Raw genomic sequence first — 15,504 nt, forward strand, 5'->3', positions numbered from 1 at the left:
TTGATTGCTGCATTGTCTAGATTTTTTCTACATGATAGCTAAAAAGTATATGAATGTTTAATGTCTGTTATGGTCAGTAAATTGTAAGGGACTGGAATTAGACCCAGGTCAGCCTCCAAATTCAAGTGCTGTCCTATTTATTTTGCTGCCTGAATTCCTGCCATTTTCTGTTTCTGAGCCTCCACTTGAAACACCCACAGTGACCAGCCTGGTGCCCCTTCCCAGCCCTGCCGGGACTGAGCACAGCAGTCATCTCCTCACTCCCTCACTCTCAGCTTCTCCATCCTTGTGAGTTCCTCTTTCTTCCCAGACTAAAAACGTACCCAAGTCTCCTTCACCCTTAGTTTTATTTTCTAAACCCACACCTCCCCCAAACACACACTAAAATCTACCTTCTGCCATCACCACACACCTGAATCTGCTTCAGTGACTCAGATATCTTGAACCATCCCACCCTAATATTAGACATAATTTATAAGAACTAATTATCAGGCCCTGCACATATGGTATCTCATTTACTCCTCAAACAAACCTTGTTAAGGTATTAAAATTTTTCATGTTTCCCAAATGAGGACACTGAGGCTCAGAAAGGCTATATGACCATGATGTGCTCAGAATAACACAGCCATCAAGCAGCAGAGCTGCATTGCATCAAGGTGGGACTCACTGCCAAGTTCATGTATCTGCCACTTGGCTACAAGGCCATCATTCAGCCCCATTGACCCCTCTTTTCAGGGGCTCTCAGGACACAAAACTAGAGACCCTATCAATAACAACAAAGCCTTCAAACATCTTTTGTGGGGGGTGGGGGAAGGGTAAGAAATGAGGGCAAACATCTACTAGGGGCTAGCCCTAGAACTCTCCCTGAAGAGTCTGACTTCATTGGAAAGGTTACTTAGCCTTGGTGAATGAGACTCCCTGAGGTCCACTAAACCAGACACGAGAAAGAAGGACAGGGTGAGTGGGCTTCACTCATCCCATCTTTCCTTATGCTTCTCCCCTGTCTCCTCTACTCCGGGGGACATTTTCCTTTCTACTACTAATACAATTGAGTGGAGAGGGGCTGGTTTGGCCAGAGACCATACAGGATACCCATTTTTATTTTTAGATATGCCAATGTTTTGGGGTGGGATTCCCTGGACTTGCTATGTCCCTGTGTGTGGCTCCCAGGTGTGCAAAGACATTTTATTGAAAGGTGTCCGCACATGGTGGCATTGTTGACACATAGAGTGACCTTCATAAATGGCTTTGGGAAAGTCATTTGGAAAAGGGAATAACATGAGGTTGGTGTTGTTTTCTCCTTTATTAGTTCCTGCTCTGATTTCCTATCAAAGTTGTGCAATTGCATGGAAATTTGCTCTGTGCTCCCACGTGATTCCCAAATGCAAACAAGCATTTGTTGTCACTGACCCCAGTGTTGTAATGTACCAGCCTGAGATCTGTTTGGATAACCCAGCAGAGCTGTTTGTTCTTTGCTAATAGGGCAAATTGTGGGTGGCAGCAGGGATCCAAGCAGGCCCCTGAGGTGCTAGGCAGAGAAAGCACAGACACAGGAAACAAGAGGCTGAAGAGAGTCACCATCAGCATCCAAAGCAGCTCCCAATTGTTGGTGAAACTACCAGAGGGAGACTGTTAAATCATGAAGTTCATTGCCATCCTTCTCCTTTTCTCCACACTGCTACCAAGTTTAACTCAGGAGTACCACACAGAGGAAATCGACTGCAATGATGAAGATGTATTTAAGGCTGTGGACTTAGCTCTTAAGAAATATAACAGTGGAAGCAAAAGTGGCAACCAGTTTGTGCTGTACCGCATAACTGAAGTCAACAAGACGGTGAGTGAGCTGTGTTCAGCCCTGAGGTCATTTGGGATTTGTGTGGTCACTTGGAACCTGAGACACAGACACACACACACACATATGTGCACACACACACAAATCACCAAAGAAGTGGTGATCAAAGGTAGGACCTCACAGCATTTACAAAAGACCAATCCCACCTCTGGGCTGGGGTGGAGGGCAGGGTACAACTGGTCCTCATCCACCAAGATTTGCTTCCTGGGTGATCAGAGGAGGGGTGTCCTAGGGTGAAATGAAAGAAAGGTAGATGAAGTCACTTGAAAGGGACTATGCAGAGCTGGAGAATCCTTGAACTCAGACCTAGCAAGATTTCCTGGGTGACCAGACTCAGACTAAAATACAAAGACCTCCAGACCTCTAATGAGGAGGGGGTGAGTAAGGGGTTGCATCTAACAAATACTATATAAATGTCCTTATGCATAAAAATTTAAAAAGTCAAAATCCCAGAAGCAGAAAACAGAATGGTGGTTGCCAGGGGCTGTGGGGGGATGGAGTGGGGAGGCATTGGTCACGGGGACAGACTTTCAGTCATAGGATGATGACTGCTCCTGGGGGTCTGCCATACAGCTTGCTGGGTAGAGCTGATAATACTGTGTTGTGTACCTGAAATTTGCCAAAAAGCTGTACCTTGAGTGTTCTCACCACACACAGGAAACAGGTAATTATATGAGGTGATGATGTGTTAATTAACTTAGTGTGGTACTGATTTCACAATGTATATGTATGTCAAATTTTCTCATTTTACATCTTAAATATATACAGTTTATTTGTCAATTATACCACAATAAAGCTAGGGTAATGAGGGGCAGTGAAGTACATCTAAGAGGAGTCACAAATGAGATTTTCATGGTTCTGCTGCATTTGACAAAATATCTGCCAAAAAGTCCCTATTGCTGAACACATAAAGGGTAATAGTAATATTCTGTTTGGTTTTGAATATTGGTTTTTTATCACTGGTTGATACACTCAGGTTGAAGATAAATCCTGACAGGATATGTGATTCCAAGAAATACAAACTTTCAGACCCAGAGGGGTGGGGTCTCTGGATTGAATGGGAGAGGGACAAAGCTGGTTGGGGGAATCTGGGCAGCTGTCCCTTCAGCCTTCTCCCAGGGACTCCATGGCCCAGTATATCCCTGTGTGGCCCCAGTCTTCTCTGGGCCACCTTCCCTCCACTGGAGCATAGCTCTGTACAACCCAGCCCTGCAAGCTCCACTCCAGCTCCAGTTCCTGCTCCAGCTCAATCCAGCACCAGCTTCACACTGTCCCAGATGAAACATCAAGGTCTTTTAGGTCTATCATGAAAGATTTGCATTCAGATGAAAATTAGGAGAGATCAGACAATGCAGAGGATAACGATTGTGTATCCATAATGGAGAGATATGTAAATAGAGGAGACAGCCCAATTCTAAGAGTTAGCTAAAGTGATGGCAGCAACAGTGAAAACAGTTCTGCTACTTCCCTGTACATCATGAACCATTGCCACCCTTGTTAAAAACCAACAAGAACCAGATTCTTGAACTGAAAAGTCCAGTAAAGCAAAGCAAATCAGATAAGCAAGTAAAGAATGGTGAACGGGACAAAGCATGCCTAGGTGAGCTGGTAGAGCTTCCCAGAAGGTGAATGACGCTGGAGAAAGAAACATTGTACTGCAGTCGTGAACCTCAAAGGGAACACTGGGCATTTTCATATCACTAATGCATTTAATTTTGACCTTTGTTGCTGGACAAATCAGCAGCCCATAAACTACAAAGTTACCTGGAAACATCTAGAGCATCCTGAGGGTACGTCACCTGGATGCATCAAAAACTATTGTGGTTTTATGCTGTTGTGTGTGATTTTTTTCTTTATATGAACACACTCAGAATGGTGTAACTAAAGGGGAAAAAATAAAAATTAAGCAAATTTAAGGTTTATTTTTCTTTAAGGCCAATCATTGTCTAATGATAAAAGAAAAATTAAACAAACCAGTCAGAAGACCACTCTTCTCTTCAAGGAAATGTCTGGGAAGAGTTAAGCTGGATAGCCTTGAAGACAAATCAATCCCATACAAGAAAACTTAAAGAGTGTGCCTGGTATTGTGTATCTCTCTCTGTGGTGGTTCATTCCACAGGACAGATACTGTTATTCTATATTTCAATACTCCATGTTATTACATAACTCATCTATTTATTATCATATACCGATATTCTAAAGTTGTTGAGGGAGTGACACCATAAGAAATTACAGTACTTTTTCCCGTGGGTGCTCTCTTTTGCAGCGTCCCTGCCATCTCATGCCCAGTGGTCTTACTCATATACTGTGTGACTCTCCACCACCTTTTTCCAACTCCTTAACTCCTGGCAGTCTGTGTTTTCCACCTTCTGTTCTCCATTCCAGAACACAGATGATGCAAGGACCAAATAAACACCCTGATTTTTCTCTGTGGTCTTTTTCCTGAAAGTTGGGGCCCAGTCCTTGGCTGTATCCATATAATGATTTTGGACCATGGTGAAGAAGCACCAAATAGGATCATGTGACGTGCTGTCTAGATATTGTCAATCAACCTGTTGGACTTTTAGACAAAAGTGTATGTGTAAATGTCATGTGTCCAGCATTGTTGGGCTGTCATCAACATTCTGGTGTCTGTTTTACTGTTGCAATATTAGGTAAATATGAAGTAAAGGCATTCCACAAGATCCTTATTTTTAAAATGGAATTTTGGTTCTATTTTCTGAAGGAATGTAGAAATTCTCAATTTGGATATATTTACTAGTTAAGAATTTCAGCTTTCCTCCCATGCTAGTGAGTTATACATCTTTACCATTAAACCTGCAATAAAAGATTTTGGTTTGTTCATATATGATCTACTTAGACACTGTTATTTTTGGAAAATTAAAATCTTTCTTTGGGGCACTTTGTTATTTATTCTGCCATAACAGGTTACATGTTAACTTATAGATTCAGTGGTTCAACACCTGTTTAGTTACTTGCTTATATTCCAAAAGGACTTCTTATATTGGTGAATATGAAGATGGTATGGAAGAGGGATATTTCTGTTCTTTGTGTATCCTATTTTGAAATTAGAAATCTGTTTTGTGGCATGCAGAAGAAAGCAAATTATTTTTGAAAAAAAACAAAATCAAAGTTAAGAAAACAAAACACAAACTTTTAGTAGTTTGTTAAAATGAATTTCACTGTGTCTCTGTGATAGTTTGCTTTGGTGGAAGAAAAAAATCAGCCATTTGATGTGATGAGATGAAAGAAAAAAGCTCAGTGGGCACTTTTATTTTTCTTTATTTTTAAAATATATTTTATTGATTATGCTATTATAGTTGTCCCATTTCCCCCCTTCACTCCCCTCCAACCTGCACACCCTCTCCCACCCACATTCCCCCCTTTACTTCATGTCCATGTGTCATAAGTTCTTTAGCTTCTACATTTCCTATACTATTCTTGCCCTCCCCCGTCTATTTTCTACCTACCATCTATGCTACTTATTCTCCATACCTTTTCCCCCTTTCTCCTCCTCCCACTCCCCTGTTGCCAACCCTCCATGTGATCTCCATTTCAGTGGTTCTGTTCCTGTTCTAGTTGTTTGCTTAGTTTCTTTTGGTTTTGTTTTAGGTGTGGTTGTTAATAATAGTGAGTTTGCTGTCATTCTGTTGTTTTTAATCTTCTTTTTCTTAGATAAGTCCCTTTAACATTTCATATAGTAAGGGCTTGGTGATGATGAACTCCTTTAACTTGACCTTATCTGAGAAGCACTTTATCTGCCCTTCTATTCTAAATGAAAGCTTTACTGGATAGTTCAGCCATTCTATTTACAAACTAATGTAATCATGTGAGGCCTAGTGCATTCAGCAACATTTAATGGTGTTATCTTCCTTGGCTGACATCTGTAGCAAATATGTTCTTTTTTTTCTCAAATTTCCATAGAGTTACTCTTTATTTTGCTGTGTATACCACTACCACCTATTGCTTCATCGAAATCTGAGAGCTGGAAGGAACCTCAGAGTTGACCTCATTTGACTCCATCATCTCCCAGATGCACATACTCTGAGGCAGGAAGGCTCTGAGAGAGCACTGCCCTGGGACTCAGGAGACCTCAGACCTGGGCTGGCTGGGCCTTTCCAAAGTGGGAGGCTGCCTAAGCTATTGTGGCCTACCACTGGGGCTTCTTTCTCTCACCTGCAAAGTGAGGGACTGGACAACATCTCTTCTCAGGTCCCTTGCTGAGACCTGACCTTGCACATGAACACCCATCTAACTCAGAACCTTTGAACTTTAAAAGTTTAACTTATTCTTTTGTGATATGCTAGAAAAAAATAGAAAACAAAACAGAGCAAATAAAAATACTAAAATTACCCATACCTAATCACATCATCCAGTGACAACTTAACATTTTTTTCAAAAATGAAGAAAGTCCTCATTTTTGTGTGTGTCTGTTTTCTGATTGTGAAAGTAATATATGTTTGTTTTCAAAAAATACAGACAATACAAGAATGTTAAAGAAGAGAGTAAGAGACAAACATTTTATTGCTTTGCTGCATAACTTTCCGGACTTTTAAAAGCATATACAATACTTTGTTCTTACTGGAATTGTTGGACATCATCCCACAAAGGGAAAGGTCACCAGTTTGTCCTCAGGTCAGGGCATATGGCTGGTTTGCATGCTAGTCCCTGGTTGGGGTGATTGCCAGAAGCAACCAAGCAATGTCCCTCTCCTCTCTTTCTCACTCACCTCCCCTCTTTCTAAATATAAATGAATAAAACATTTAAAAAATTAATTAAAAATAAATAATATAATATATAAATAAATTGGTTTCTATAAAAATAGGCTAATACTAAGGACACTACTTTGTGACTTAAAAACATCTATTTATAAATATATTATGAACATTCTTCTGAGTATTTATAACTTTCCACATTTTTAATAAATGTTTAGATCTTATTGATTGAAATCAATATAAACTATTACATTTGCACCAATCCCACTCAAATAATTTGCTGTTGGGTCATTTGAATGAAACCTACATATCTTAGATTGCTTTTTTTCAGGATGAAGAGAGGCCATTCTATTTCATCAAGTACCAGATCAAGGAGGGAGACTGTCCTGTTCAAAGTGACAAATCCTGGCAGGATTGTGACTACAAGGAAGCTGAGCAGGCTGTAAGTGGGGTGCTCCAGAGCCTCCGGTTTTCTCCGTGGGGACTGTGATTATTTCACCAGTGCTGGGGATGATAAGTGTTGTCAGCCTGTTCGTGGGGGGTGCACATAAACCCTCAAGTGTTTAGAAAAGTGAAATGCTCGATGTCTGTGTTCTTGCCTAGACAGAAAGGGCATGGAGAGGCCAGGCATTAAATGTGGAGAAAGCCCTCCCATGAGGAGGGGACTCTAATGACCAATTGGGACACATGGGCCAGGTTACAGAGAGTGAACAGATTGATATTTGTGCTGAGATCAAAGGCTTGTAAGGGATACTGTGGCTGCTTAGTTTGCACAGACCTGAGTTTGCATCCTGCTCTGCCTCCAACTGGCTGACCACTCTGAACCCTTGGGCTCCCTTGTAAAGTGGAGGTAAAATTGACCTCACCTGTTTGTTGGAGGATGCAAGGAGATCCACTATGGAAGGGCCTTATTTTAACAACAATGGCAATCTTATCCAAGTACCAAACGTCTGTGTGTCACACCACAGCTGGTTGTTTGGCCTTAAGTGAGGGAGGCTGCAGACAGTCTCCAGAAAGCCAGAAAGCAAGCCACACTTTTCACAGTGCATGGACTCACCACTTTAATGGCAAAAGACCTGCACCCTGTGTGCACTTGAGTGCTGAAGTTGAAAAGTAAGTTAAGAGGAGAGTAGAGCCAGCTGATTCTAGAGCATTGTGTTCATCTTGGTGAAAGAGAAGTATCTCCAGAGCCCCAAACATAAATCTCCCTAAAACCTCCACGTTTATACTGCCACTCCCCTCAATGCTTCATGAATATCAGTGGCTTATAAATAATAATGATTAGGTTACAAAAATATTCATTCTTGTGCCTCCAAACTCTATTAGAAAAAAATCTTGACAAGTGTTAGATAAAGGAAAGCCATACTCAGTAACAGTACCAGGTGCACTTCTCCATGGAAAGATTAACAGAAATGGTCTCTTTTTTGTTATTCTTTTCTTTTCTTTTCTTTTCTTTTCTTTTCTTTTCTTTTCTTTTCTTTTCTTTTCTTTCTTTCTTTCTTTTTTTTTTAGGCCACAGGAGAATGTACTGCGACAGTGCAGAAACGAGGAAATATCAAATTCATAGTGGCTACCCAGACCTGCCAGATTACTCCAGGTAGCTGACATATCCAGTGGCCCTGCCCTGGGGGAATGAACCATTTCCCTGTGAGGCCAGGAGCATGACCTAGACAAAGCCCCTTTCTTTTTTTTCTTTCTTTCTTTTTAAAATTTTATTTTAATCATTATTCAAGTACAGTTTTCTCCCTTTTACTCCCAATCCAGCCCAACCTCCCAACCCTCCCCACTTCCCTCCCATTACCACCCTCCCCCTAGTTTTTATCCCTGTGTCCTTTAAATTTGTTCCCGTAAACCCTTCCCATTGTCCCCTGAAATTCCCTCTTTTCTCCCCTGTGGTCACTGTCAGCCTGTCCTCTATTTCAGTGTCTTTGGTTATATTTTGCTTGTTTCTTTGTTTTGTTGTTTAGGTTCCTCTTAAAGGTGAGATCATATGGTATTTGTCTTTCACTGCCTAGCGTGTTTCACTTAGCATAATGCTTTCCAGCCCCATCCACGCTGTTGCAAAGGGTAGGAGCTCCTTCTTTCTTTCTGCTGCATAGAATTCCATTGTGTAAATGTACCATAGTTTTTTGATCCATTCATTTACTGATGGGCATCTAGGCAAGGGAGCAGAGTGGCTGCAGCAATGCCTTTGCAGCCTTGGTGGGGGTTTAGGGACTCGGGGTGGCAGAGTCCTGAGTTCGGGGCCAGGCTCCTGACAAAATCTCCTCCACACTAAACCGACCCTCTTCCTGGAGAGCAGTGCTGCATTAGGCCTGTGCAAGAGCCTGGGAAAGGACTAGAAAACATACCACTTGCCATCGACTGTAGGCAGCATGATAGAGTGAGGAGAGCCAGGCTTTGAGGTCCAATCTGGCCTGAAATCTTTCAAAAGCTCTTAAGCTCTCCAGTTTCCCTTCTCCTTATCTATAAGAGGGGCTTGCTACAGGAGATTGTTGTAGACTGAACTAGAGGATAGTCCTGCAAGTACAGTCATAATAATGCATTAAGAACAATCAGAATAAGAGTCATAATAGCTGATTTTATTGAGCACTTATTGCCAGTCATGGTTCTAATCACTTCACATGTTGACTTATTTAATCCTCACCAAAATCCTATGAGGCAAGTGTAAATATTCTCATTTTGCAGATGAGGAAACTGAGGCCCACCACAGTAAAGTGTCTTGCCCAAGATCCCCCAGCTAGCACTTAGCAGAGTTGCTATATAGACCCTGTAGGGTGGTGGCGGAGTGCCTGGGTGCAGAAGAATGGGCACATCTAGGTAATGTCAATCACAAAAGTAAACTCAGAACTAGCCTCCTGCAAGAGAGGGTTTCAGCATACGAGGCTCCCAAACCGCATCATCTGCGTCACTCTTGACTGCCAGTGGAGGAGCAGTTATTCTGTCCTGGCTTCGTCGTCCATGTGGAACCCACAAAACCACATCCCTTGAGCTTCAGTTCTTGCAAGAAGTGGCATTGCAAGAAATACAGTCCAAATAGAAAAGACATCACAAGCAAATGAACAATTTTTGGAGTAGCTTTTTGTTACTCAATTGAAGAACTCTAGCTCATAAGCAAATTTTCACATTATCCAGAGCACAGCCCTTATATACTATGAGGAAAAAAGGTCTTTGCCAAACTTCTAGATCCACAATTACTACTAGATCCATCATAGCTTATCTGAAAATTTTTGGGTCAAATATATTTCAGATTTCAAAAAAAGGGAGAAAGGACTCTTGGACATGGACAACAGTGTGGGTATTGCAAGTGGGAGAGGGTTCAAAGTGACTAAATGGTAATAGAAAAAAATACAATAAAAAAGTTTAAAAAATCTTTATTTTAATTTTTAAAAATTCCCCTGGAAATGAAGGGGTATTCTGTCAGCCAGAAAAACTAAATTTGCAGCAGTCCCTACTCTTCTCACCCTGAAAAGGCGGCTCCATCACTTCTCTGACCCCAGTCAGAGCTGCCCTTGAGGTCAGCAAACCAGCCTCTCTTCTCTTCTCCATCTTCCTGTCACCTCCCAGGATCTTCAGTCTTTTGTTCTCCTGTCAGCAATCCTCTCACCTTTCCTCTGTAATTCCCCTCCAGTTTTTTAACTTTGCCCACTAACCTGATGCAGCACAGCTTCTGCAAGGGGAGCAGTGAGGAAAGCTGACTTGTGGAGTAAAAGCCAAGGGACAGTGGCAGGGGGCGCTGTGTTGACCTGCTCCCAACTGAGGGGCAGTGTTGTAGAACACTGCTGGCCTCCTGATTCTGTTTGGCTGGAACACACTCAGGCAGCCATAGCTCCCAGGTGAAGGGGCTCAGGATGCCTTCACGACTTTCCCTTCTCTATAGCTTGTGCCTCTACTGAGCAGCGGGTTAAGGCTATCTGTTATAAACATGAATTGGTAACTTAATACAAACTCAGTCCTGTTTTAATATTTATCATTTTATTTACAAACCCTTCAGTGGCACCCCACTGTTACTGTAGACCATTCTTCATTCACATCAGTGGGTCTGTGTATAACCTGAGATTTTGTGGAGAACGTTGTGAGTACCCATATTTCTCTGGAGAGGGTGCCATGGCTTCCATCAGGTTCACCAAGGAGCCCATGACCCTTGCTTGGAACAGGGTGTAACCCCTGGCCTCCAGAGTGAGGCCCAGGCTCAGCAGCAGAGGACTCTCTCCACCAGCTGACCACCCCTCAGTCACCACTGCCTGCTTCCTGCTTTAAGCTCTGGTAAAATGTGTAGACACCCTGTCCCACATGGCTGCCCCTGACTCATGCTGCTTTCTTGGGAGCCATTTGTACCTTCTTCTCGGGCGTCATACCTCGGCTGGCCTTGTCTGCTTTTCACCCTTTGGCTTGGGCCTTTTCTCCTCAGGAAAGTCTGTCCTGAATTCACTCTGGGCCCCTGTCTTTCCAACCTCTTGCCAAAGTATAATGCAATATCCATCTACAGTTCTGTCTGTCCCACTCGACTTTGCCCAACTCCTTCACACAGTGACAATTACTAACAAATTTACATGTCCATGCAGTCTAGCTCAGCGCCTGGCACGTGACAGCAGGTGCAACACATGGACATGGTTCTTGAATTGAATTGACACAAACATTACACCCTGGAACAGCCTTTAAGGAGCTTTAATTAACACTGAAAAATGAATAATAATATATGTGTAAAGGTTTACATTTTTAGAAGTTGATAAATTTAGGTATTACTTCCACAATTTACAATGACTTTTAAATACATTTAAAACAATTATGCACAATAGTATGCATATAAAGTGTTCCTAAGTCAATGATAGGGTTTTTCCCCCCTCTGGCTAACTGAAAATCAGGAGTATGTACTCTTTTTCTAATATATACTAGAATTTATTAGGAAATTTGTTTACTAGAGCCATTGAAGTTATCTTTCTTATTTAGGGTAATGTGTCTGAATGCGGATTTTGATTATTAACATTGCCCTTTTGCCTGCCCTTCTTTGTCAAGCCAGGGGCCCTGTGCTGACATCCCAGTATGACTGCTTTGGCTGTGTGCACCCCATCTCAACTGCCAGCCCGGACTTGGAACCCTTTCTGAGACATGCCATTGAATATTTTAACAACGACACTCGCAGTTCCCACCTCTTTGCCTTGAAAGAAGTGAAACGGGCAGAGAAACAGGTTTGTTCTTTTCAGTTTTTATTTTGCACAGCATTGTTAAAATTTATTAGATCTTTATCTTTAAGTCAAAATGATTCGGATACTGCAATTAGTAAAGGGGAAAAGTAGGGCTAAAGAGACCCTTTGCTCTGAGATTGCTTTTAATAAATGGATAGTTAGCATTACATAGTGTTCTTAGAGATGGTGAAATGAAAAGGTCTTTCTGGCTCTAAGGGATTTTTTTTCTTTTTAGTATTTATGTATGTATGTATTTATCTATTCACCTGAAGACTATCTTATGGATTTTAGAGGTAGAGGGTGTGAGGGGGAAATAAATAGAGAGGGACAGAGACATCAGTGTGAGAGAAAAACTTCAATTGGTTGCCTCTCCCATGTACCCTGACTGAGGACTGAACCCATAATCTATGTATTTGCCCTGACTGGGAATGGAACTCTCAGTCTTTCAGTTTATTGGGTGACAATCCAAACAACTGAGTCACACCAGCCAAGGCTGGCCTTAAGGTTTTAAGAAATACATTATCACCTAGCTATGTGAGTCAAACATGGCTCCAAAATATTAAATGGCACCTGAAAATGTTGGCACAGGTTTCTGTGTGCCTTCTAAAGTATAGTTTTCATATCACCAGAAAAAAACAAAGTAAATACTTGTGAATCTGATCTTTCCATTGACTCTGTTCACTGAGTTTTTCTGGATCCCTTGTATTTCAGTGTGTAATTACAAGAGACTCACCCTGGTCAGGAACATTTCCTGTTTTTACTAGACCTACAAACTTGCCTTCATGCAAAACACATGTTCTGCTCAATTATGTTTATATCCAGCTATCAGGGTAGGGCTAGGCCAGGTTAAAGCAGAAGAGAACTTATTGCCTGACAATCTGGGAACATGAGAACCTACCAGCAAAGACCACTGAAGGCCCAAGGTTTTCCTCAACCATCTAAAAGAGCATTATTAGTATTTCACATAATTCAATGGGACATCATTTTTCTGCTGCCTGGAAGAGGAAATATTGTTAGGGGTAAATTAAGGAAATACAGTAATTCCACCTATATATTGCTTTTCATTTTCAGATGAGTAGGAGTGTGTGTGTATGCATGTGTGAGTTGAGGGGTGTGAGAATCATAAAGTACTCAATATTTATTCAGTCAGACTTTTGCCTAGTAATAATAATTTATAGCCCTAACTAGTGGGGCTCAGTAGGTTGAGCATCATCCCACAAACCAAAAGGTTGACAGTTTGATTCTTGGTCAGGGCACATACCTGGGTTGCCAGCCACGTCCCCAGCAGGGGTTGTATGAGAGGCAACGAATTGGTGTTTCTCTCAAGCCTCAGTGTTTCTCTCCTTCTCTTTCTCCTTCCCTTCCTTTCTCTAAAAATAAATAAATAAATAATCTTAATAAAAAATAATAGTTTATATTTTTGTGTACTTGTGGTATGCCTGGCAGTATTCTAAGCTCCTCGTAACACTGTGAACAATGTTTAAACTGCCCTTTAACTATTCAGTTCAAAATTGTTTCAGATGGTGATTGGATGGAACTATAAAGTTACTTACTCAATTGAGCAAACTAATTGTTCCAAGGAGAATTTTCTATTCTTAACTCCAGACTGCAAGTTCCTTCTCAATGGTGTAAGTAGGCTAAAATCTAATCATAAAGTTATTAACATTTGGTGTTCAGTATTTTTACAGGAGCAGGAATACTCAGCCATATAGGAAGACTTGGTCACTAAAATTTCAGATGACACTCGTGAATTTACAGTCACATTCACCTTGTCACTGATCAAGCTGCCTTACCTACCTGGTCAAAAAATCCGTACATCCTGCAGAAAGCATTTACAGATACAACTAAGGACTGAGACAAAATGATGCCACACCAAGTTTGTCTGTTCCTGTGCTCACACTTGCCTGTTGCCCTCTCTTCCCCCTGTGCTCAACATCCTTCAGGTCCTCCTGAGCTCTATGCAGGCTAATCCCTGACTTCAGAATTGTCTCTGCCTGTTTTCTTACCTTCCCTCCTCCCTTCCTTTACTGCTAATAAACACATCCTGAACCTCTATCACTTTTTAGGATTGTACCTTGTTATCAGATCCAAAATTATGTTAAAAGAGTAGTTAGTGCCTGTTCAGACAACTAAGGCATGATGACCTTCCCAGGGATATGTGCATTGTAGCAGAAGGCTGTGCTGTAAGCAAGGGATCGCTGCAAGCCCTGCAGTCTGTGATTCTACTTCTAAAGTTTGATTATATGGGAAGAAAATGAGAAAACCAGACAGTAAGATGTTCATTTCAGCATTATTACTAATAGGAAAATCTTGGAAATAACTTTTTTTCAACATTAGGGACTGTTTAAATAAATTACTGTGTATTCACAGAGTAGAACATGTGCAACCATTAAAATTTGTTTACAGATTTTAGTGACTTAGTAAAATGGTTACAGTATGTTAAGTAAAACACACAAAAATAGAATTCAACACTATACACACAGATTCATTCAAGTATATAAAGTAAATGTAAAGATTAAAAGTGATGCAGTGATGCAGAGATCTTGCTCCCCGTCAATTGTTAGTTTGGCTCAAATAAACTCTTAAAAGTTTTTTTTAAGTGATGGGAAAAATATGCCAAAATATGAAACATAGTTAACTTTCAGCTGAAACCACAGGTGCCTTTTTTTGATTCTTTGTACTTTTTGGAACTCATTATTTAATATTTTCCAATGTTTCTAACCAAGCATGAATTTATTTCATAATTGGGAAAATACTTAAGACTATTGAGAGAGTGAAAAGACAACCTAGAGAGTGGGAGAAATTATTTACATCATATATCCAATAAGGATTTAATAGGAAGACTATACAAAGAAAAACCCCTACAGCGCAACAACAAAAGGACAATCAACCTAATTTTCAGGTGGGCAAAGGACTTAAACATAAACATTTCTCTACAGGAGACATACAGCCCTGGCCAGGTGGCTCAGTTGGTTGGGGTGTAGCCCCATAAATCAAAAGGTTGCCAGTTCTATCCTGAGTTAGGGCACATACCTAGGTTGCAGGTTTGATCTCTGGTTGGGGCACCTATGGAAGGAAAATGATCAGTGTTTCTCTCTCCCTCCTTCTCTTCATTTCTCTCTCTCTCTGTGCCTTCTTCTCTCTCTAAAATCAATAAATATCCTTGGGTGAGCATTAACAAAATAAAAAAATTTCAATAAAGATAAATGACCAATAAGCATGTGAAAGAATGCAATGAGGGGAGTACAAAATTTATGTTACATATATTTTACCATAATACAAAAATAGTAAAAAGAAGAGAAAGAGAGAAACCCTCAAAACAATGTATGCTTTAGCTACTATTTAACTTTGTTAGTTTAAGTCTTCTATCAACATCTAAGTTTTTTAGTTAATCATTTGAGATTATGTAGGCTCAAATATTATCTAACTTGAATCTTTCTGCATTTATCTGTAAGGCCTCAACTTACTGGTTTTCTCTTTGCAGCACAGAGAGGTACAAGGGCTGGTTGCAGTCACAAAGCCTATCAGATTTTGGGTATCACTTCTCTGAGCTTCCACTTCCTCATTTGTGAAAAGGGAGGAATAATAGCACCTGTCTCACAGCTGTGGTTACAATAATGAAAGGACATAAAATGTGAATGAACTATTGTGCCTGCAGTTAGTACGATTGAAGGCCTTGCTATTCAGCACTTGGCCCCTGAATCAGCAGCATCAGCATCACCAGGGAGCTTGTTAGAAAAGCAGAGTCTTG

General features: G+C 40.9%; 1 protein-coding gene across 2 annotated transcripts in view; it reads left to right on the forward strand.

Annotated features, from left to right (window-relative positions):
- Positions 1-1,481: 1,481 nt before the first annotated feature.
- LOC114490760 (kininogen-2-like) overlaps positions 1,482-15,504 on the forward strand; it is a 35,519-nt gene continuing 21,496 nt past the window's right edge. Inside the window, exons 1-5 of one of the 2 annotated variants that reach the window (XM_036017819.1) lie at positions 1,482-1,834; positions 6,899-7,009; positions 8,080-8,164; positions 11,584-11,756; positions 13,274-13,381. In XM_036017819.1, coding sequence (XP_035873712.1) covers positions 1,640-1,834; positions 6,899-7,009; positions 8,080-8,164; positions 11,584-11,756; positions 13,274-13,381 — 672 coding nt within the window. In that variant the 5' untranslated portion in view covers positions 1,482-1,639. The remainder of the gene's footprint in view (positions 1,835-6,898; positions 7,010-8,079; positions 8,165-11,583; positions 11,757-13,273; positions 13,382-15,504) is intronic. The other variant, XM_036017818.1, reaches the window with a different exon arrangement.

This window comes from Phyllostomus discolor, chromosome 2, assembly GCF_004126475.2.
Source record: "Phyllostomus discolor isolate MPI-MPIP mPhyDis1 chromosome 2, mPhyDis1.pri.v3, whole genome shotgun sequence".
NCBI lineage: Eukaryota > Metazoa > Chordata > Mammalia > Chiroptera > Phyllostomidae > Phyllostomus > Phyllostomus discolor.